The sequence below is a fragment of the Mobula hypostoma genome, chromosome 6 (assembly GCF_963921235.1).
Source record: "Mobula hypostoma chromosome 6, sMobHyp1.1, whole genome shotgun sequence".
Taxonomy (NCBI): domain Eukaryota; kingdom Metazoa; phylum Chordata; class Chondrichthyes; order Myliobatiformes; family Myliobatidae; genus Mobula; species Mobula hypostoma.
Window position 1 is genome coordinate 184,183,545 of NC_086102.1, and position 24,606 is coordinate 184,208,150.

Sequence of the window (24,606 nt, forward strand, 5' to 3'; positions counted from 1 at the left end):
TTAAAATAACACCTTGTCTGTCCTAACAGGTAAATGTAAAAAATTCCTGGAAACCATCTGAAGAGAAACAGAATACCTTTTACTGCTCAGTATCTATTCATCAAGTAGCTTCCGTAATACAAATTCAGCAGCCATGCAGTGTGCAAATGATCTCCAGTTTTTTCCCTGCACTGCAACAATAATGAAACTTCAAAAGTTGGCTGTAGAGTCCTTTGGGGCATCATATTACTGGAAGTTCATTGCATTCTTCAACTGTTGAGAGAGGTTTCCCCCGTAGTTGTAAACAGCCATGTGCTCTGGGGAAGTTTTATATAGACCTAGCCAAATGGGAGCCAGAAGAAGTAAAAGCAGTTTTGTTTTGCTTAAATCTGCACTACATGCAGTCTGTCGCAGGTTGGTAGTTGAAATATTAATTTGTATTCGATCTGTGACACTCATATTAGAACAACAAATCATAAAAGGATACCATGCATCAACTAAGTTAGTGTGAAATCTGCTACATTTCAAAATAAAACAACAATAAAAATTATTTACTTATGCTGAAATATATTTGTATTAAGCTGTCCCACATTTGCCAGTTGGTGGCTTAGACCTATGAACAAAATAGTCATCATTACTTTTTAGGAGTGAGTTAGGGTGTGATTTTTAGCCTGAGGAGCTCCTAATGCATTTTAAGGTTGATTGATGCAGTTTATGTAAATATGTGTGATCTATTTCACGTGTACAGATGTATGCATAGGCAATTTGCAAAGAACCTGAAATAATCTACACACACACTTTGCCTGAGTTTTTCCTGTGTCTCATGTTTCGTAATGGATTTTATTATTTTGTTAGTAGTTCAGAATTTACATAGTGTACTGACAGTGAAGGTGAGATGGTGGGCGATTTTAAGTTCTTGAGGTGTCAACATCTCCAAGAATCTATCCTGAGCCCAACAGACCGACGCAATTACAAAGAAGGCATGACAGCGGCTATATTTCACTAGGAGTTTGAGGAGATTTAGTATGTCAACAAGGACACTTGCAAATTTCTACATATGTACTGTGGTGAGCCTTCTAACTGGCTGCACCATTGTCTGGTACGTTGTGGGGCGCATTGCACAGGACTGAAATAAGCTGCAGAAAGTTGTAAACTCAGTCAGCTCCATCCTGGACACTAGCCTCCATAGGATCCAGGACATCTTCAAGGAGTGATGCCTCAAAAAGTCAGCATCCATCATTAAGGACCTCCATCGCCCAGAACATGCCCTCTTCTCATTGCTACCATCAGGAAGAAGGTACAGGAGCCTGAAGACATGCACTCAGCGTTTGAGGAATAACATTTTTATTTATTTATTATTTATTGATTGCGATACAGTGCAGAATTGATCCTCCCAGCCCTTCAAGCCATACTACTCAACAACCCCCAATTTAACCCTAGCCTAATCACTGGACAATTTACAATGACCAATTAACCTTCCAACCAGTACGTCTTTGGATGGTGGGTGGAAACTGGAGCACCCAGAGGAAACCTACATGGTCACAAGGAGAACGTACAAACCCCTTACAGGCAGAAGCGAGAAATGAACCTGGGACGCAAATACTGTATACTGTAAAGCATTGTGCTAACCACTGTGCTACTGTGCTGCCCTCTCCTCTCTGCCATCTGATTTCTGAACATTACCTCATTACTCTCTCTTTCTCTCTTTTTGCTCTATTTATTTATTTTAACTTTATAATATATACTGTATATACTTAATGCTGTAATTTACAGTTTTTATTATTATATATTGTAATGTGCTACTGCTGTATAGCAACAAATTTCACAACGTAATGCTGGAGATATTAAATCTGCTTCTCATTCTGATTCAGAATAGTCACTGCCCTCAAAACTACCAGGGTTATTGAGAAGCTCACATGGGTACATGACTGCTTAGCTGGATGAGTCTGCAAAGCTTTGGATTAATTTTGGCAACACCACAAGTTTGAGATGCTGTCTTGAGCATAATAGAAGGAAAAAAGGTTCAAAGGTTCAGAAAAAAGAACATTTACAAAAAAAAATGTTGTAATTAAGAAAGGCAAGTCGAGTAACCTGGTTTAGTGTAAATGGGTGATTTATGGGCAGTGTGTATTCAGTGAGCCAAAGGGTCTGTTTCTGTGCTTTAACTCTCCAGGTCTCTAAAACCATATCCCAGTGGAAGAGAAAGGGAAAGAAAAGTGGTTTTCATAACATTGAGGAAAATGAACAGAATGAAGAGTGTTTTTAAATTCCACTGGCTCAATGAAGACAAGAAAAACAACATTTTTAAAATACTCATTACCAAGCTACCATTAAGGCGTAGAATCATCACCACAAATATTGGAGGTGACTGGGTCAGGTGCACCAGGGTTCAGTACTGTTTGTGACTTTATAATTGCAACTGTGATAGTGGAGGAAAACCTTCAGAATCTTGAGGAAGAGTTCAAAGGGCTTTATCAGAATTAGAATCAGAATCAGGTTTAATATCACTGGCAAATGTTGTGAAATTTGTTGTTTTGCAGCAGCAGTACAACAATACTGAATGATAAAAACTGTAAGTTACAGTAATAAATATACATATATTTAACTTTTTATATAGTGTATATATAGTTATAGTTGTCAAGATTTTAAAAAAAAAGCTTGACCATACTACCTCAAACAACATACTGTCAAGCTTTGAAAAACAAACAAATGTGTACAAATGCAGTAAGTGACAAGGTTAGGCCTTGTCATGGTCCAGTCCGTGAAGTCCGCATTCCGTTTCACAGTCCGGTCCATCGACCCTTGCTCCAGGTTTTCCTGTCTACCCTGTTTCTGTTCCTGTTGAGCACTAATTAAGGCAGCTGATTCTTGTTGGGGCTGGCTGCATAAATAACTCCAGAGACCAGGGTATGGCTGCTGGATTGTTCTTGTCCTTACTTCTTGTTCCCCTTCCCCTTCCCCTTCCCCTTCCCCTTCCCCTTCCCCTTCCCCTTCCCCTTCCCCTTCCCCTTCCCCTTCCCCTTCCCCTTCCCCTTCCCCTTCCCCCTCCCCTTCCCCCTGTTTCCTTGCCTGAAGCCTTGTCTTGCCGGTAACTCTCGCCTCGCCTGGCTTGAAGTTCTTGTCTTGCCTTGCATTGCCTGAAGCCTTGCCTTGTCTTGCCGGTAACTCTTGCCTCGCCTCGCCTGTAGTCTTGTTTTGGAGCCACCCTGTACCTAGCTCCCTTCCTGTCCCTTGCCTCTGCCGGGTAAGTCAGGCTGTCTTGCTGTTACCCTGCGGTTGGTTCTGTCCCTTCCTGTCCCTTGCCACTGTTGGGTAAGTCAGGCCATCTTGCCGTTACCCTGCAGTTGGTTCTGTCCCTTCCTGTTCCTTGCCTCCGTCGGGTAAATCAAGCCATCTTGCCGTTACCCTGCGGTTGGTTCTGTCCCCTCCTGTCCCTTGCCTCCGTCGGGTAAGCCAGGCCGTCTTGTCGTTACCTGCGGTTGGTTCTCTGTCTCGCCTCAAGTCTCTGGCCTCGCCTCAAGTCTGAAGACTCCAGCCTCGTCCTGCCTGCCAGCCAAGTCTCGTCCTTGCCTAGTTCTGGGGTCCGAACCAGAGGCAAGACCCAGGTTCTGGGTCCTTGTCCAGTCTCTGGCTTGGAGTCCAAGCCCGGACTCCTAGCTGTCTTGTCCAGTCCTGTTCCGGGTTTCTGGTTTTAGTGTCCATGTCCTAGCCCTCACCCTGTATCCTAGTCCTGTCCCTAGTACTTCAGTGTCTGTGTCTTGCACTTGGGTCCGTTCCCAGCCACCTCCTTATGACAGGTCTATGTAAAGGTGAAAATGAGATATAGCCATATTTATAGATAAAATTTCCCCGTATCATCCAGGATCAAATGGGAAGCAGAGATGTCAGTTTGCACAGTAAAAAAGATATTAAAGGAGCAGGTCATGGAAAGATGATCAGATATCAGCATGAAACATCAATTTTCGGTCTTTCCTTTAAAGTATAGAATAACACCACACTTCACAACAGGATACACCTCCTGCAGAAATACTAATTTATTGTAGGCTCAGTACAAGCAGGAAGAACAAAATAGAAAAAAAAACAATTGATAAAGAAGAACATTATAAAGAAAGCCAAAAGGAGTAGTATTTTAGACTCCCTAGCAAATGGAAGACAACAAGATAGGTTATCAGATACAGTATGATATCTCTAAGAAGTATCTCATTAAGATTGGTCATGGTGTACATGAAGTGAATCCCACCATTGTTCAAGAATTGCTAACATGTAATACTTCTGATAGGAGTTAGGATAAGACCATATCTTTGTCCGGTAATAGATAATACTCCTTGTGAATCTGAAAGTTCAGCACAAATAACACATATCACAGAGAATGCAAAGAACCGACGACTTGCAAAATGTTAACAATCTTTAAAAAGGTTCTAAACAGAAACCAGGAAATGAAAGATCAGTGAGTCTGACATTAGTTGTGGGAAAGTTATTGGAAGGAATTCCAAGGAACTGGATGGATACATAAGTATTTGGATAGACATGGACTGATTAAGGTTAGTCAGCATGGCTTCATACGTGGTAGGTCATATCTAGCCAATCTTATAGAGTTTTTTGAGGAAGTTACCAGGAAAGTGGATGAAGGCAAGGCAGTGGATGTTTTCTACATAGACTTAGTTGGGCATTTGACAAGGTCCCACATGAGAGGCTGGTCAAGAAGGTTCGGTTGTTCAGCATTTAGGATGAAGTAGTACATTAGATTAAGCATTGGCTTTGTGAAAGAAGCCAGAGAGTTGTAGTAGAGAGTTGCCTTTCCGACTGGAGGCCTGTGACTAGTGGTGTGTCACACAGGTTGGTGCTTGGTCCTTTACTGTATGTCATCTATATCAATGATCTGGATGATAATGTAGTTAATTGGATCAGCAAATTTGCAGATGACACCAAGATTGGGGGTGTAGTGGATAGCAAGCAAGATGATCATGGCTTGCAGAGGAATCTGCATCAGCTGGGAAAATGGGCTGAAACTGATAGATGGAATTTAATGCATACGTGTAAGATTTTGCAAATGGTAAGACCAACCGGGGTATGCCTTAACAATGAATGGTAGAGTGCAGTAGAACAAAGGGATCTGGGAATAAAGGTACATAATTTGTTGAAAGTGATGTCACAGGTAGACAGGTTCATAAAGAAAGCTTTTGGCACATTGGCTTTCATAAATCAATGTTTTGAGTACAGAAGATGGGATGTTATGTTGAAGTTTTAAAAGACATTGGTGAGGCCTAATCTGGAGTGTTGTGTGCAGTTTTGGACACCTACCTATAGGAAAGATGTAAACAAGGCTGAAAGAGTACAGAGAAAATTTACAAGGATGTTGCCAGGACTGGAGGACCTGAGTTATAAAGAAAGATTGAATAGGTTACGGCTGTATCCTTTAGAACGTTGAAGATTGGGGAGAGATTTGTTAGAGATATACAGAATTATGAGGGGTAGAGCTAGGGGAAATGCAAGCAGGCTTTTTCCACTGAGGTTGGGCAGAATTACAACCAAAGGTCCTGGCTTAAGGTGAAAGATGAGAAGTTTAAAGGCAACATGAGGGGAAACTTCTTCACTCAAAGGGTTCTGAGAGTGTGGAATGACCTGCCAGCACAAGCAGTCCATGAAAGCTCGATTTCCTTGTTTAAAGTTTGGATAGGTACATAGATAGTAGGCATATGGGGGGCTGTGGTCCCAGTGCAAGTAGATGGGAGTAGGTAGTTTAAATGGTTTTGGCATAAACTAGATGGGCCAAATGGCCTGTTTCTGTGCTGTACTTCTCTATGACTCTAATATACTAAATCTATTCATGTTTTCCATTTGGCTCCGTAATACATGTAAATATCTGATGTCATTCATTACATATTTAGGAAAGTGCTTATTCCTGTGTGCAGAAGGGGAAATATCCTTCAGTATACTTTGCACAACTTGTCTGAACTTCTCAAGCTTCATGTATGCACACTCTGCAATGGATTTCATCAAAGCGTAATAACTCACTGAGTACATAGATCTTACAATAGAAATATGAGACGGTCGGATCTCATTTTGTCCTTTTTGTTTAAACCAGTGGCCATAAATTAGCTTGTAAGACATCTAAGATCTTGCTTATGTGGTTATGATGGGGGAAGGGGAGATGGGCAGATGAGGAGTAGGAGGATCTGAAAAATAATGTTCCCTTTTCTAAATAATTTATTATTAACTCCTAAAAAGAAAAATTACCCTTCAATTATCTAGCCAAATACAATGTATTAAAGGAACTTAAAGTAGCCAGTTTAAATTACTGTACATAAGAAGGTAGCCCTGTTTCATGATCAAACATCATTCATCTTTTTAATACAGTGGGATCTACATTTAAAATTGTGCCTAAATTTAAAACCATGTAAGAAACTACATTTAATGGCCCTTTGAATAGTGTTGCATTTAAATGATTCTCTGTTTAATAGACTATTAAATGCAGTTTCCTAAATGACTTCCTTGCATCAGCTGCCCTACTGAGAGAGAGAAAAGAGAGAGAGAGAGACAGAGAAAAGCAAGAGGCAGAGATGGAGAAGAGAGAGAGAGAGTGAGAGAGAGAAGGTAAAAGAAGAATGTGTAGTTTATTTTTTCTTCTTAGGCAGTTCGGCATGATCAAGGACAATTTATTTCCACCCTGGATATGTGGATTTTTTTTTCACTGGTTTATTAGTCCAATGGTGGAAAACTCAAATGGGCAACATGATGGCTGATGATGAGGAGGGTTGGTGAAGTTAGCCTATACCCCTGGTCTGTGTATCAGACTTGATGCTGCAAAGGGTTCCATGTCAGCTCAATGCTGATGGGCAATAACTTGAAATGTTGACTGGTGCTGCTTGACCAGTTGAGTTTTATTAATTACATAGTGGTAGCATTCTGGATTTCTCCAATGTTTAGATGTAACATCGGTAAGTATAAAGCTATTTCTTTAAGGCTTGTTTATAATATGACATTATCATAGCAGAGAACAGAACTTATTTAGCATTGTGGTTATTTTCTCAACATCTACTAAGTGTGTCAAATGGAATCTGAGCAACTCTCTGGTCACACACTCTAAAATGAATTGTCCATTTTAAATATTAGGAGCTTAGAGAGGAATACAGGGATTCCATGTGCCTCAAGATTCACAACATCATCCCATGTACATTATTCCCTCTCCACCTTGATGGGCTACTGGGATGTTGCACTTCTTCAAGGAGGCCCTGAGCACAGCCTTGAAATTTTCATGAGAAAATCTGCAGATGCTAGAAATCCAGAGCAACACACACAAAATGCTGGAGGAGCTCATCTATGGAAAAGAGTAAACAGTCTTTTTACACTTCAAACCGAGACCCTCATCAGGACTGGAAAAAAAAATGAGAAGTCCTTGAAACCTTCCTTTGTTTCCCTGGTAATCTTTCTATGGCAGAGAGCAGAATAGACTATTTATTTTGGGAGTCAAAGTCCAAACTTAGAAATTTATTATCAAAGTACATATATGACTCCATTTACAACCCTGAGATTCATTTTTACAGGCATTCACTGTAAATACAAAGAAACACAATAAAATCAATGAAAGACCACACACAACAAGATGAATAAACAACCAGTGTTCAAAAAGACAACAAACTGTAAAAATACAAAAAGATAATAATAATTAATAAATAAGCAACAAATATCAAGAATACGAGATAAAGAGTCCTTGAAAGTGAGTCCATAGATTGTGATCTGTTCAGTGTTGGAGTGAGTAAAGTTCAGTGAAGTTATCTCCTTTGTGCTTTCTAGTTGAGGGATAATAACTGTTCCTAAACCTGGTGGCTTGGGTCCTGAGGCTCCTGTACCTTCATCCTGATGGCAGCAGTGAGAAGAGAGTATGGCCTGGATGGTGATGGCAGGGATTCAAATGAATCTCATGGCTGTATATGGTGACATATATGTACTCTGATAATAAATTTTCTTTGAACTTTGAATGTAGCCAATTGAGTGTAATGAGGAACTCACTATTGTGGATGATAGTGCGAAAGGGATGTTGACATTGGTTCACTTGCTCTTTTACTAAATTTGGAGGACTTTGCAAAGATAGCATATTTTCCCATTGTTTTGAGAAACCAGTGTGTAACCATGTCTGAGAATCGGAGCAGAGGTCAATCCATTGCTTCACACTTATTAGGATTAAATTCTATCTGCCAATGTTCTACCCAACTTTCCATCTGATCTATATCCAGACAATCTTCCTTGATATCTAAAACTTGGTCAATTTTCATGTCATTTTCAAATTTTCTACTAACTTCTCTTGCATTTACATTCAAATAATTAATCCACATCACAAACAACAAGGGTCCTGGCCTTTATCTTCACCAGTCTTCTTAGCTGCCTCCTCAAAATCTCATGGAATTTCTTGTGCAAAACCATGCTGCTGAGCAAGGTTCCCGCTAACATTTTTACAGTTGCAGGGACCAACCATCGCTCTGAGCAGAAATCTTTACACAGTCTGAAAACTGCGTGGCACTTTAAGTGATTTTGTTTGGTAATATGCACATCATACTAACACAAGCCACAACTCACCACACAAGTAAATGATGTCAAGCAGTGAAGTCAACTGACAAGCAGAATGGCAAAAGTAAAATGTTTTGAGCAGATGGCATTAGCATTAAGTGGGCCGACGGTTTATTAATAATGAGCTACCTACTTTCATTCTGTGTTTATTGTTACAATTTGTAACAGTGTTGTAACTTGAAACAACACTGACAATGTAAATACATTGAGGATCTAAAATGTTTCAAAGTAAAGGTTGTAGTATTCAATTCAAAGATTCAAGATTCAAAAAACTTTATTGTCAATCTAACCATACATCAGCTCTGCAGGGCAAAATGAGACAGCGTTTCTCAGGAGCAGTGTAATCATAACATAACAAACGCAACACTAAATAATAAACATAACAATAAATAGTAAAACACAACAGCCACATGTCAGTTAAAATCAGTTATGTGTCCAGTGCGTTAAAAGTGTCCAAAGCATGTTAATTATTCAGAAAATGTATGGATTATATCATTAACAGCTGATTAATTAATTAATTAACACATTTTAAACGTATTTCATAATTAAATTTCAAAATTGTATTAACATTATATAAAAGGACATTGTAGCCGCATGGTAACAAAGGCAACATGTACGGGGGCATTTCAGTTACTGTGAGGCTGTGTACTCACACAGCTTACAGGGAACAGTGTTGTTGAGTATCCCTGATCAGCCCCTGCTTTCTACATGTACGAAATTTCTCTACCACTGATGCTGTAGGGCAGTGTCGTAGAGTAGGGATCTGTTGGCAGCCCCTTGTCTTATGGATTTTGATTATATAGCCCATTCTCTTAGCACTTCAGTGAAAGCATCAATGCTGGTGCATTCGTAGAGGATCGCAGTTTTCTTCGATGTAAATGGAAGAAGTTTATTATTATAACATGTACCAAAACACAGTGAAAAGTTTGCATTCCATAATGTTCATACAGATGAGATCATTACACAGAACATTTAATGTACAACGTAAAACAATAAAAGAATACAGAAAGCTTAAGACCAATTGTGACAGAAAGACCTGACTGGAGGCAAGAGATTGGCTCTCTCTATTCAGACAATCACTACAGCCCAGTCAAAATCATTGAAGGGTCTCCCTGAAACATCAACTGTATTCTTTTCCATAGATGCCGCCTGGCCTGCTGAATTCCTCCAGCATTTTGTGTCTTATCTGCAGTTTTTGTGGTGTTTGGTCAGACAGATGCTCAGTTTCCATTATTGGGGTATTTAGTAGTGTTAGAGAAAATAATTATTATAGTTTTGCTCTGCTCTGTCTTAATGATAACACAGCATTATGTGAAAGTTTTAAAAGAAACAGCTGTTATGCTGTAATGATGCCACATCAAAATATTTGGCAAAACCTGAACACAACTAATCTGTAGATAATAAAAACTCAACTGGTCATGGAAGATCTACAAAGAAACAGAGTTAACATTTCAAGTTATTGACACAAATACTTTCTATTTTTATTGACACGAGTACTTCTATTTCTATTTCCAATTTCCAGCATTTGCTGTACTCTGCTTCTGCACTGATCTACTTTCCTTGAGATCCCATCATTTTCAATGAAGATTTACTATACAAGTTGTTTATATAGCATTTTTAATCTAGGAAGATTTCAAAGGAATTTTATGGGAGGCAGGAAGAAAACGTGACAGGGGATTTTGGGAAGAGTGATTGGAAGCTTGGTCAAAAAAGGAGAATTTAAAATAAGAATTTGAAGGATACAGATAGATAAACAGAATGATTTGACACTTGGTAAGCTAAAAACAGAACCATTCAGGCTGGATTTCCTCCAGACCTGTTTTTACATTCAAGAATATAATATTAAGGAGTCATAGCAACCAGACATGATTGAGAAAGTGAGAAGCAGGGTACAAGACATAGGTAATGTTGAGCACCTCCCCTCCATCTGCCAAAAGCGCAACTTCCTGGAGGCCCAGTATTTTAATTCTGATTCCCAGTCAGGTTCTGACGGGTCAGTACATGGCCTCCTCTTGTGCCAACATGAGGCTACCATTAGAGTGGAGGAGCAAAACCTTATATTCCATCTGGGTAGCTTCCAACTTGACGGTATGAATATCTACTTTTACTTCCAGTAGAAAAAAAATTCCAGCCCCCTCCCCGCTTCTTCTATTTATCACTTAGGTCTCTTACTTCTTCTCACCTGCCTTTATCACCTCCCTCTGGGTCTCCTCCTCTTTCCATTTCTCCTGTGGTCCACTCTCCTCTCTTATTAGATTCCTTCTTCTCCAGCCCTTTACTTTTCTGACCCACCTGGTTTCATCAGCCTCCTTCCGCTCCCCACAACTTTTTATTCTGGCGTCTTTTCCCCTCCTTTCCAGTCCTGCAGAAGGGTCTCAGTCTGAAACGTTGACTTATTCATTTCCCTAGATGCTTCTAAATTCCTCCAGCATTTTGTGTGTGTGTTGCTTTGGATTTCCAGCATCTGCTGAATTTCTTGTGTTTGTAGTTGATGCAATACTTCTCATTTTTAATCAAGAACATAAATTAACAACAAAATGATAATGAATGCAGAAATATACAATATACCCAGCTGTAATGCATTAGGATATAATCAGCTGTCTGACAATGTATTTTCATGTCATTCAGAATAGAACGGATATAATGGAGACACAGAGTCTACTGCAAAAATCAAACAAACTGCTGGTAGAGTGCAGCAGATGGGGCAGCATCTACCAGAGGATGGTCATGCTTTAACAGACGATGCTTGACTCTCTGAATTAGTCAGTTTGCTTTTCTTTAAATCACAGATATAAGTTGTAAAGACCTTGGAAATCATTCAAAATGCTTGATTTCAATAAGGAGGGTTATCAAACATTTTAACGTGCGGATGAATACTGTGCAATTTCCCACAATAGATGCATGTTATCTGCATTTGCTGTGGGTGAATCTACTGACCTTTTTGAGATGACAATATTTCAGACAACATTTGAACATTAACACTCTTAAATGTTATATTTCAGTCATTTATTTATTTTGACGAATAACTCCAGATCTGCAGTTAAATCTGTTATACTTATGCCTCTGGTAAACCAGATCTGCTCTAATAAAATAAATATGACCTTTTACCTTGAATTTGATGTCTAATGACTTCCTCCCCAGAAATATTTATGAAATGTAATATTTATTGTGACTGCTCATAAAATATTTTCATTATTTGGATGAAAGTGCCTGTAGAAGGGTCTCAGCCTGAAGCGTTGATGTATATTGATTTCCACAGATGCTGCCCGACCATCTGAGTTCCTCCAGCATTTTGTGTGTGTTACTCTGGATTTCCAGCATCTGCAGAATCTCCTCTGTTCTTAATTCTTTTGTATTTTTCAAACAATTAACAAAAGACAAGTTTCTTCTGAATGAATACAACAAAACCTTGCACTTAAACAGATTTAAAATATATGCGGATAATTCAATTACGCAATTATCCAGAGAGATTTGGGGATTCATATTGTTTGCAACACACACACACAAATGCTGGAGGAACTCAGCAGGTCAGGCAGCATCTGTGGAAATGAAAAACAGTCGGCGTTTCGGGCCGAGACCTTCTTCAGGTTGAGTTCCTACCGCATTTTGTGTGCGTTAATTTGGATTTCCAGCATCTGCAGACTTTCTCGTATTTATTCCTATTTTTTTTGCTGTTTCCCTCATTGAATCACGGTAAACTTATTTTTTCAGATACTAAATCGTCGATTTAAAAGAAGCCCGCGAGCATTTCGTTTTGCAAATTGAGGGACGCAGACACCCGCTAAGTGTTACTCCCCAAAAGAAACGGGAGTAAATTTTGTTCCCTGCATTGTACAGTTTGACTTGAAAGAAAAAGCTAGCGCTGATTTGTCGCCGTTGGGTTTTTTTGGGGTGGAAATTTCGTTTGTTGACGTTTGAAAACCTTCCTTCTGGGCGGCCCCGCAAGGAGCCCCGTCGTTGGAGTTTAAAGGCAAGTTCAGAACAGATGGCAACAGATCCGCCTTAAAGTGAAGTCCCTCCAAGGCACCCCAGCCTCGGGCAGCGTGAGTCTCTCACGCGTGCCTGCGATGATCTTTATACCGAGCTTGCACGATGGAACTAAAAGGCGCCGATAGATCTCCGGCGGTTTTTCGGTAGGAGATTCCATGCTCGGATCCCTGGCAGAAGAATGGACTGCTGGAGGATTTTAACTCCAACATCTGTCTTGATTCTGGCTTCCGGTAAGTGAAGAAATAATAGAGGATTTAAGCAGCCAGTGACCGTAAATCATAACAAGCACAGCTTTAACCACTTTAACTCACAAAATGTAACTCTGCGTATTTAGCAAACACTTACACTCTAAATCAGAATACTGGATTATAGATTTTGCCAACATCGACGTAAAATTTTGTATGATTCTGCCCACTGAGACCAGATTTTACCCCGAATGTCTCATATGTTCCAACTCGGCTTCTGCATGCAATAGATCTCGTTAAAGGCTGTCTTTTATTTAGTTCAATCGGCATCTCGGAGTGGAAGGGAAAACAAAGGAAAAGTCTTCATTTAGAACGATTGCCCAGTTTCCAACGGAATCGTTTCAATGACTACGTTTGCTGAAAGGTCTGCTTGCGGCGTGTACCACTGAGGCAGTTGTAAATTTACTCATTTTGACCCATATTCCTTCATGTCAGATTAATATGAACGAAAACCGGTGTTAGCGCAATCTTTAACATTTACAGTTAAGAAAAAGTAGTGCGATCTGATTACCGATTACGCGTTAGCCGGGAGTAAGTTGCTTCTCGGCAAGCGCCCAGTTACTCGAAGGAGGTTATGAGATCCCAGGGGAACCCAATGTGAAGGCACAACTTTCAAAGTGCTGCTTTGAGAGAAACCTAATTTCAAATTTACCGGCGTTCAATGTTTCTGAAGATTATAGGAAACAAAATATTCAAATTATGATTCAAAGCACATCTTTTGAAAGATCGATTTCTCATCTTACGATGGGAAGAAAGATGTAGGTCCTGAGGGCATTTTCTGCACGCTGTAAGTCACTCACGCAGAGCCCGTGGTACTCGCTGGCTAAGGACAGCTGAAGTAACCGAATGTCGAAAGAAATCTCTGAGTAAAGCTGCTAAAACTGCAGCTTTGGTTCGTTATTTGTTAAGATATCAGAGTGTTTTTTTTAATATTTTTGATTTATTTGGATATGGTCAAAAGATTGATGAATCTCGGTAACGTGGAATGCCTGTGGCAGCGTTTCGCTGCTTCAGGAACTTTGAAGCAGAGACATTAATTGTTCGTTCAGTCTTTGTACCCTTTCCCTTTCGGGCCTTGTCCCGTTCTCTTTCACCGTAAAGTATCCAACTGGTCTACTTAGACATCACACGACTAAGTATATTCCTTCAGCTGGTCAAAGAACACTGAGGCTGTCTACAAGAAGGGTCAGGGCCGTCTCTATTTCCTGAGGAGACTGAGGTCCTTCAACATCTGTCGGACGATGCTGAGGATGTTCTACGAGTCTGTGGTGGCCAGTGCGATCATGTTTGCTGTTGTGTGCTGGGGCAGCAGGCTGAGGGTAGCAGACACCAACAGAATCAACAAACTTATTCGTAAGGCCAGTGATGTTGTGGGGGTGGAACTGGACTCTCTCACGGTGGTGTCTGAAAAGAGGATGCTGTCTAAGTTGCATGCCATCTTGGTCAATGTCTCCCATCCACTACATAATGTACTGGGTGGGCACAGGAGTACATTCAGCCAGAGACTCATTCCACCGAGATGCAACACAGAGCGTCATAGGAAGTCATTCCTGCCTGTGGCCATCAAACTTTACAACTCCTCCCTTGGAGGGTCAGACACCCTGAGCCAATAGGCTGGTCCTGGACTTATTTCCTGGCATAATTTACATATTACTATTTAACTATTTATGGTTTTATTACTATTTATTATTATTTATTTATTATTATTTTTATTATTTATTATTTATTGTAATGAAAACCAATTTCCCCTGGGATCAATAAAGTATGACTATGAACTATGAAGCTTGCTCCCACGGAGCTAAATGCATGTTTTTTTTCAGGCAGTGTTAAATCATGAGAACTGGATGAACTTGGGATGTTTTCTCGGAGGCTGAGGGGAGATCTGATAGAGGTTTACAAGATTCTGAGAGGTATAGGTGGAGCAGACAGAGAATATATTTCCCAGGGTTGAAATGTTCATTACCAGAGGGCATGCATTGAAGGTGAGAGGGGGTAGGTTCAAGGGGGATGTGAGGGGTAACTTTTATTACACAGAGAGTGGTGGATGCCTGGAATGCGCTGTCCAGTATGGCGGTAGAGGCAAATACATTAGAGGCTTTTAAGATACGTTTGGATGGCACATGGATGGTGTGAGGAAGATGGAAGGATATGGACATGGTGTAGGTAAAAGGGATTAGTTTTTGGGTGCTTTTGAATTGGTTTTTAGCTGGTTAGGCACAACATTATGGACTAAATGGCCTGTTCCTGTGCTGAATATGTTCTATGTTGTAAATAATTCATTCTTTTTTGACTGTTTCACTCATGCCTTTCTCAAATTAGAGTTGCCATCGTCTCTTTGTGTGCTATGAATAAACATGACTTGTTTAAATTATTACTTGAGCTAATGACATACTTGATATTAATAAACAATGTTGACATAGGTTATGTTGAAGAGTTATTGAAGATTGCAAAGCAGGAAACGAGGGGCACCTATATGCTTTGTTTGTGTTAAGTTCATCCCCCCCCTTGGTTTGCTTCCTTCCATAGTTTTCCATTTTACTATCCCCTTTACTTTTTAACTTCCATATTAAACCAAATACTTTATTTTCATCATTATCTAAAAATGTTTCCCCATACTTTGACTGCTGACTTTCGCACTTCTTTTCCCAGGACTGGTTCCAACTTCTTTCTTGGGTAATTTACATTTTATTTATTTACTTGCTGACACACAGTGCTGAGAGGACTATTCCCGCCCTTCAAGCTGTGCTGCCCAGCAGTTCCCTAGCCCCTAATTTAACCCTCGCCTAATCACGGGACAATTTACAATGACCAATTAACCTACGTCCCACAGTACGTCTTTGGACTGTGGGACGAAACCAGAGCACCCGGAGGAAACCCACTTGGTTATCGAGCAAATGTACAACCTCCTTTCAGGCAGCAGTGGGAATTGAACCCGGCTCACCTGTACTGTAAAGCGTTGTGCTAACCACTACACTACCGTGCCACCCCTGAACCCACCTCTGTCTTCCCTGGGCAGGGTAGTGGGCACAAGCCTGATAAGCCTCTACTGTGTTGGGTGGGAAGATTCCACTGATTTGCTGGGGAAAGGGTCTTTGGATAGTCGGAAATCTGTAGGTGTGATATGCTTTATAGGCAGCTTGAACCAAGTTAGGAAGGGGATGGGCAATTAGGTCTCATCAAACCCTAGTGAATACTTTTAAGGAGAGGTGAAATCATGGAGTGTTCACTCTGGGAGTAGAAATGAGAAACCACTGAGATGACGGGGAGAAATGTGAGACAACACTGTTACAACCTGGGTGGAAGGGTGGGTGAGGGTTCTGAAAGAAAGATGGGCGATTGACTTGTGTGAATTACGTTCCAGTTCAGTGCAGTGCTCGCAAATTGGGTTGTTTTGGAAGACTTCTACAATAGACACTGTGACTCAACTGATCCAAGTTTTCCAAACTCAGCCTTACCCTCAGAATGACATCATCCGATGCTAACGTACTCTGTAAATCGCATCGTATGTCATATGACTTGCTCCTGGCTGAATTTCTTGAGTACTGCAAAATGACCCAGAAATAATGATAATTGTAATTTACTGTGGGAAATAAAATCTACTTTAATGCAGGAACTTGAAAAATAAGTGGTACGTTCCTGACTTCCCACATCCCACACACAATACAAGAACCTTGAAGTCCTTCTCACAAGTGCCTGTATTGTGCTGTAGGTTTTCTATGTTTCTATGTCTATGTTTCTGCTACACCAAGGTACCATGCAACATGTTCCTTCCAAGCTGCTGCAAGGACCATTTGTCTGACAGGCTGCTTTTTTTTCTGTAAGTAGAATAGCTATCTTTTTCTCCAGCCTTTTACCTTTCCTACCCACCTGACTTCACCTATCACCTTCCAGCTAGCCTCTTTAGCCTACTCCAACCTTTTTATTCTGGCATCTTCCCCCTTCCTTCTCAGTTCTGGAGAAGTGCCTCAGCCCAAAAAATAGATGCGGCCTTCTCTACATTGGTGAGACCCGTCGTAAGTTGGGGGACCACTTTGTTGAGCATCTCCATAACATCTGCCATAAGCAGGACTTTCCAGTGGCCAAAGATTTTAATTCCAATTCCCATTCCGATATGTCAGTCCACGGCCTCCTCTTGTGCCAAGATAAGGCCACCCTCGGTGGTGGAGCAACACCTAATATTCCATCTGGGTACCCTTCCTTCGGATGGCATGAATACTGATTTCTCTTTCCAGTAAACAAATTCCTCCCTCCTCTATTCCTCACTCTGACCTTTTAGCTCTTCTCACCAGCTTACATCCTCCTGGGTCCCCTCCTCCTTCTCTTTCTCCTGTGGTCCATTCTCCTGTCAGAGAGATTCCTTCTTCTCCAGTCCTTTACCTTTCCCACCCACCTGGCTTCACCCATTACCTTCCATCTCACCTCCTTCTCCTCCCCCCAGCTTTTTATTTTGATGTCTTTCCACTTCCATTTCAGCCCTGACGAAGTGTCTTAGCCTGAAACATCGACTGTTTATTCATTTCCATAGATGCTGCCTGATCTGTTGAGTTCCTGCAGAATTGTGTGTGTGTGTTTTTTTCAACTGGATGTCTTTGAAACTTATCATTAAGGAATAGAATCAGGTTTCTAATAATAAAATATAAACATGTGATAAAGCACAACAGTGAAGTTTTGCTATTCACGGTTCAGCTCTAACTGGCTGAGCAGGTTGAGTGACTATGATTAGCAGAACAAGTATGTCATAAGAGCTTGTGGATGATACACGAAAGGAGGCCAACGATGAATACACTACAAGGACAACATTGTAGAACATAAATTTTAATGGAACCAGGCCACCAAAAGACAGCAGAGATTTGCTGAAATGCAAAACAAGGGTTGGAGTGCTCTGTGCTACAGAATTGTGCCAATGTGAAGCCAAAATTTGAGACCGAAAGATTGGCAATGTTAGAGGGAAGAACAAGTCCGCATATAGCATCAACCATACTCTAGTCTGCTGTCGAGTTGTTTCCAAACATGCACATACAAAGCACTAAATCCTTCCAAATCTACAAACATGCTGTAATCATGAATTTAAATGCTGTGTTTATATGCTAGTTTATGCAGGTACTTATCCCACTGCTTAACTAGTACAGTTTACTACAGGCATTAAGATGGTAGATTTATTTATGGCCAAAGCAACTAATCACAAAAATCTGCTATTTATCAGTGTCTCTGAAACATATTCCTCATGAATAACAAGGACTGGGAGTATATTATTTTGCCAAAAAAATTGACTTAATTACCACATAGTCCTATTTATCCGCTCTTGGCATCAGCTTCACTTTCCCATTATCATCAGTTATACAGATTACAAATCAAAGATTCAAAGTAGATTTATTATCAAAGTATGCATGCAGTGTACAGCCCTTCCTCACAGACAGCCACAAGGCAAAGAAAACTATGCAACTCATTCAAGATTCAAGATACTCTGCTTCTCATCTTAAATGGATATCCTATTATGTTGAAACCATGTCTCCAGTTCCAGGTTCACAAGAGGATAATATATTCTCAGCATCTTTTTTTTTAAAAAGCCTAATCAATATCTTCTAACCTTCAATAAGATTATCCTTCATTCCTCTAAATTCTAATGAAAATAGGCCCAAGCTGCTCGGTCTTTCTGCACAAGTCAATGCTTCATCCCAGTGGACGAAGACAAAATAAATTTCAATGTTATGAAATGTCATCAGAAAATGACGGAAACACTGAACAGGTCAGGCAAATCTGTGTTAACACTTCAGAATTGTTATTATCGCTGTTAGAGGTCAATTGTGCTCGGTACGGCAAAAAGTGCAATGCCAATCACTTACATTTCTCTTCACACCATCCAGGAACGCAAACAGACTTCCCAGATAAAGTAGCAATTCACTTGCATTTCTTCCAGTTGAGCGTAGAATGTGGTCTGTTCTCTGTTGGAGAAATTAAATGAAATTTGCAGGATTGCTTTGCCGAGCACCAGCATCAGTCTGCAGCACTTCCAGTTGTTTGTCATTGTGATTTCCCACCCTATTCCCAATCTGATCTCTCTGTCTGTGGCTTCCTGCACTGTTAAAGTGAGGCCCAACATATCTGAGAAGCTGCATCACATTTTCCATCTGGTTTGTTGCAGTCTCCCACACTCAATGTTGAATCCTTCACTTTAGCTTGGTTTCCATTTGACCATTTGAACTGGCCATTTGCCTGTGTCACGGTGAACGCTGACAGACGACTGAACCCAGGTGCACAGGAAAGACAGACTCCCATGTAGAGACAGAAACAAAGGAGTTTATTTATAGCAATTCCAACAGAACATCGGTGGCTTGACCGAGCAACACCCCAAGAGGAATCATTCTCAAAGCAAGGATTCTGTGATAAGCGCTAACCAGGAGTCCGCTTTAAGTAATCACAATACATGGAAGACCCATGCCAGTCAAACTAAACGACAAGATTAAACAGAAAGCATAAGTGCTTAACAACTCTAAATATAACAACAATTAACAAATACAACTGCAGGGGCCCACAGGGCTCATGACAGCCTGTCATCACTGTGGCTCAGTTTTTCTCTTTCTATCTATAGCTTGCTCAGTATGTGCCACTACCTATACAATAAATGACGCAGTTCATCATGGATTTCTGACGGCTGCTTTTAGTCACTTGGTCTCACCCTATCAGAGATATTTCACTTGTTTTGTCCATCCCTACTCCACCTTCTCTTAGAGCTGACTTAATCGCCTTCCCAGTTTTGCCAGTCCTGTACCCGAAACATCAGCTGTTTCTTTCGCCACACCTGCACTTCTGCATGTTTCCAGCACTTTTCTGGCGGTGGTTGTCCATCATGTGCAACGATGACAGGAGACCTGTGTGAGAGAGTTTATCAAGTGGAAAGGCTGCTGCACTGGGGGAGTTCCATTCTTTCAAACTCAGAAGTCTGGGTCCAGTGGTACAAACAAGTGTCACAAACTGGGGTCGTATTTGGTTGAACTGAACCTTGTCTTCTGTGCCCTGTCAAGCCTTTCGCTCCCCACGAAGCATTGCAGAGCTGCCTTCCCAGCTGTTGGATCTCACTGTACATCTCATGCACCCAGTCTGGAGGAGCTGGCTTTGCAGGCTAGGCCAGGCATGTCCCTGTCTCACCGGGGTATGAGGCCCCTGGCAACCTACACCTGGTTTAGCCCGCCTGTTGAAGAGGAGTACTGGGGTGTAGCCACTGTCACATACAGACAGCTACTTGGAGCCGCAGGTGAGAGCTGAGTGTCCAGTAGGGACTAATGGTGAGTGAGCTGCCCCAGAATGGACTCGACAAGCCCCTTCACCAGAGGAGCTACTCCTCCCTGCACACTGCAGGCACCTGTCTAACACCATAATTAACCAATAATAAAGATAGAATTCCCCAAATGCCAGGCCTGAGAGGAAATTAATATTGGAGTTTGATCCTCTCCTGCCTATTGATATACTGCTCCCTCTGTCCTATCTGTAGTGTAATGGAAACCAGGTCACTTCTCAAAGTTTGATATGATTTTATGATTATACCATTTTCAACACTGGTGATATTATAAAGATAACCTGCCGCTGTCTGTAAGTAGTTTGTATGTTCTCCTTGCAACCTCGTGGGTTTCCTCTGGGTGCTCTGGTTTCCTCCCACAGTCCAAAGACGTACTGGTTGTTAGGTTAATTGGTCATTGTAAATTGTCCCTGATTAGCCCAGGATGCTGGGTGACATGACTCAAAGGGCCAGAGGGCCTGTTCTGCGCTGTATCTCAATAAATAAATGAACACATAAACAGAATATTATGAAAGCGGAAAACAAGTGCGTTTTGAATCCAAGGTGATTTTTTTTTTGGACCTGTAGTTGTGAAGGAGATTATAATTTCACTCCTCAGTTTTTAAATTGTACATACTCTGTTTTGATTACGTGCTGATATTTAAGATTTATTCATAAACCCAGATTATGGTTAATGGATTCAGTAATTAAATAGCTTAATGCCGGTATAGCAATTCATAATCCACTGTGATGCATCTTTTCTCGGGGTTGATTATTGGAAAGATACACTTCCATATGGGATGGGCGAACTCTGCTAGGGAGGACCAGTGTGTAATTGTTGCAGGAGAAAATAGTTTTATAAATACAATCCAAGACAAATGGTAGCTGGGTTTAATACTCATTGAACATAATGAAGTTCTCTGATTGCATTAGGATTGGAACTCAAAACCTGTATAGTGGATAGATGAATGTTAAATAGGTTTTAACTGCAAAGCACCTTTCTATTCTGGTGGCGTACATACAGAGATTAGTGATCTTGAAATAAGATCTCAATATTACCCAGTTCACGGGAAAGAACTCCCTTCACACCCTAGAAAGTATAACATTTGAAATTTTCTCTCCCCCTCACCTCTTCTTCTATTCCCCACACTTGGTCTGTTACCTTTTCTCAACTGCCTATCATCTCCCCCTGGTGCCCACCTTCTTCTTTTTCTCCTATGGTCCTCTCTCCTCTCCTATCAGAATTCATACTCTCCAGCCCGTTACCTTTCCCACCCACCTGGCTTCACCTATCACCTTCTAGCTATTCTTCTTACCCTCTCCCCACCTTTCTATTCAGGTGTCTTCCCCCTTTCTTTCCAGTCCTGATAAAGGGTCTTGGCCCAAAATGTCAATTGTTTATTCATCTCCGTAGATGCTGCCTGACCTGCTGAGTTCCTCCAGCATGTTGTATGTGTTACTCTGGTTTTGCAGCTTCCGCACAGTGTTTTGCGTTTATGGTTTGTCTTGCTGCATCAATCAAGTTTAGATATAGAGTGGGCAAAATTGTAGCATTTCATCGATATTCTTTTAGGTCCCAGCACGGGGAACGACCTGATGTTTGGCCAGGCCAGATGGATTGAAACAGCAGGGTGTTGGGACCAGAGGCAAGAGTCGAGCTGTTTCTGCTCGCTGCTCAGCAACGCTTTCTCCACTCTCTGTGGCACTGACAGTGAGGCAGTGGGCCTCCTCCGGGTGCTTCGGGCTTCATGCCTATGGACGCACTTGTGTCCTGAATGCTGTTGCTTGCTTTTATTGTTTGCATGATTTGTCTTTTTTCGGTGTATAAGATGATGAGAGGCATTGATCATGCGGATAGCCAGAGGCTTTTTCCCAGGGCTGAAATGGCTAACCTGAGGGGGCATAGTTTTAAGGTGCTTGGAAGTAGGTACAAAGGGGATGTCAGAGGTAGGTTTTTCACACAGACAGTGGTGGGTGCGTGGAATGCACTGCTGGCGACAATGGTGGAGGCGGATACAATAGGGTCTTTTAAGAGACTCTTAGATAGGTACATGGTGCTTATAACAATAGAGGGCTATGTGCTAGGGAAATTCTAGGGAGTTTCTAGGGTAGGTTACATGGTCAGCACAACATTGTGGGCCAAAGGGCCTGTAACATGCTGCAGATTTCTATGTTCTATGTTCTATTTTGTTCTCTCTCTGTGTGTTGGGTGTCTGTTGGTCTTTTTTTCATATGGGTTCTTTTGGGTTTCTTGTTTTGTAGCTGCCTGTAAGGAGATGAATGTCAAGGTTGTGTAATTTAATAAATGTACTTTGAACTTTGAACTTTTGAACTTTGAGCAGGGGATTTCCAGCCTTTTTTATGCCATGGACCGAGGGGTCTGTGGACCCTGGGTAGGGAGGCCCTGTATTATAAACTAGCTATCAGCAACAATTATGAAATGCCCCACTGGCAAGCAAGCTGAACTACTGAAATTGGTTCTGTATTTGGAATTGTTTCAGATTTGGCGTGGTAGCCACTTCTTAATTATTACACTTTTCCTTTGACATAGGATCTGGCTGACTACCTGGCACTGCAGTGAGACTATGAACGAGAGTGTGCTTAAAAGCTGCCAGTGAGGTGCAAATGACAATGTGACTCTGATGCCGATGAAAATGGTTGTGAACACAAACACTGCTGATGATCCACTCCTCACACTCTGTTTGAAGTGAAAGTGATCCCAGATATATTTATTAGAAGCATATGTAATCTGTTTACCAAGTATATTTTGCCAGAATTGTAAGAGCATTTGCCAGCACTGATCAGCAAATAGTGAAGAAAAACACATTAGATTTATTAAAAGCACATGTGGGATTAATAATTGAAATTCAGTGAAAAACTTTGGGTAATCTATTACTGATTGCTATCTTAATATAAAATTAGATTTTTATTTGAATCTTCAGGATCATCTCCAAATGGTCATCAGAGTAACTGTTATTGAGAAAATTGGACCATTATGGCAGAAAACCATTTAAGTTGTGTTAACTGAAGTTTTATCCAGTTAGTATTTCTCCATTTCCCTGTAATTTCGTTCTCAATCAAGTATATATCTGTATTTTTTAATGCAGATGGTGAAGCCATTTTGGCCAACCATTAAGGCAATATGTAACAAATCCTTTGCAATATTCTTCATTTGGTCTCATTTATTTTTGCCCATGTCCTTAACCTGTCAAAACCATGGGCGAGCTGTGTGTCCGGTTTGGCAACTGTGCTCGTGAGTATGCACATTCCAGCTAATTACTGTCTCATTGCGGTGGTATTTCAGAATCAGAATCAGAACCAGGTTTAATATCATTGGCACATGTTGTGAAATCTGTTAAATTAGCGACAGCAATACAGTGAAATACATGATAATATAGAAAAAATAAATAGGTAAATCAATTACAGTAAGTAGATACTATATATATAAAATAGTTAAATTACAAATTGTGCAAAAACAGAAATAATATATAGAAAAGTGAGCTAGTGTTCCTGGGTTCGATGTTTAACTAGGAACCAGATGGCAGAGGGGAAGAAGCTGTTCCTGAATCACTAAGTGTGTGCCTTCAGGCTCCTGTACCTCCTTCCTGATGGTATCAGTGAGAAGAGGGCATGCCCTGGGTGATGGAAATCCTTAAAAATGGACAGCTCCTTTCTGAGGCACCACTCCTTGAAGATGTTTTGGATACTATGGACTGGTGCCCAAGACTAATTTTACAACTTTCTGTAGCTTCTTTTGATCCTGTGCAGTAGACCCCCTCCCCACCCCGCCCATAACAGACAGTGATGCAGCCTGTCAGAATCCTCTCCTTTGTACACTGTAGAAGTTTTTGAGTGTTTTAGGTGACAAATCAAATCTGTTAATGAAATATAGCCACTGTCTTGCTTTCTTTATATTTGCATCGATATGTTGGGACTAGGTTAGATCCTCAGAGATCTTGACACCCAGGAACTTGAAACTGCTCACTCTCTCCACTCATAATCCCTCTATGAGGATTGGTTCATGTTGCCTCATCTTGCCCTTCCTGAAGTTCACGATCAGCTCTTTAGTCTTACTGATGTTGAGTGCAAGATTGTTGCTGCAGCACCACTCAACTAGCTGGTATATTTCGCCCCTGTACGCCCTCTCATCTCTGTCTGAGATTCTACCAACAATAGTTGTATCATCAGCAAATTTATAGCTGGCATTTGAGCTATACCTAGCCACGCAATCATAGATACAGAGAGAGTAGAGCATTGGGCTAAGCACACATCCCTGAGATTAGCCAGCATTGGTGGTCAGCAAGGAGGAAGTATTATTACCAATCCAGTAGCTGTCACTCAGTTTCCACAGCCACCTGTGGCAACAGGCTCCACAGATTCAGCACACTCTGGCTAAAGAAATTCCTCCTCATCTCCATTCTAAAGGGACGTCCCTCTATTCAGAGGCTGTGTCCTGTGGTCCTAGACTCTCCCACCATAGGAAAAGTCCTCTCCATATCCGCTCTATCGAGAATTGTTGGTTCACGGAAACATTTATAGCTAACAATATACATA

The 24,606-nt window shown here is 41.0% G+C and overlaps 1 protein-coding gene across 1 annotated transcript in view; it reads left to right on the forward strand.

Moving 5' to 3' along the window:
- Positions 1-12,475: 12,475 nt before the first annotated feature.
- Positions 12,476-24,606, forward strand: part of tgfbr2l (transforming growth factor beta receptor-like) — a 107,931-nt gene continuing 95,800 nt past the window's right edge. Inside the window, exon 1 of the mRNA XM_063052423.1 lies at positions 12,476-12,764. Within this exon, the coding sequence (XP_062908493.1) occupies positions 12,713-12,764 (52 nt within the window). The 5' untranslated portion in view covers positions 12,476-12,712. The remainder of the gene's footprint in view (positions 12,765-24,606) is intronic.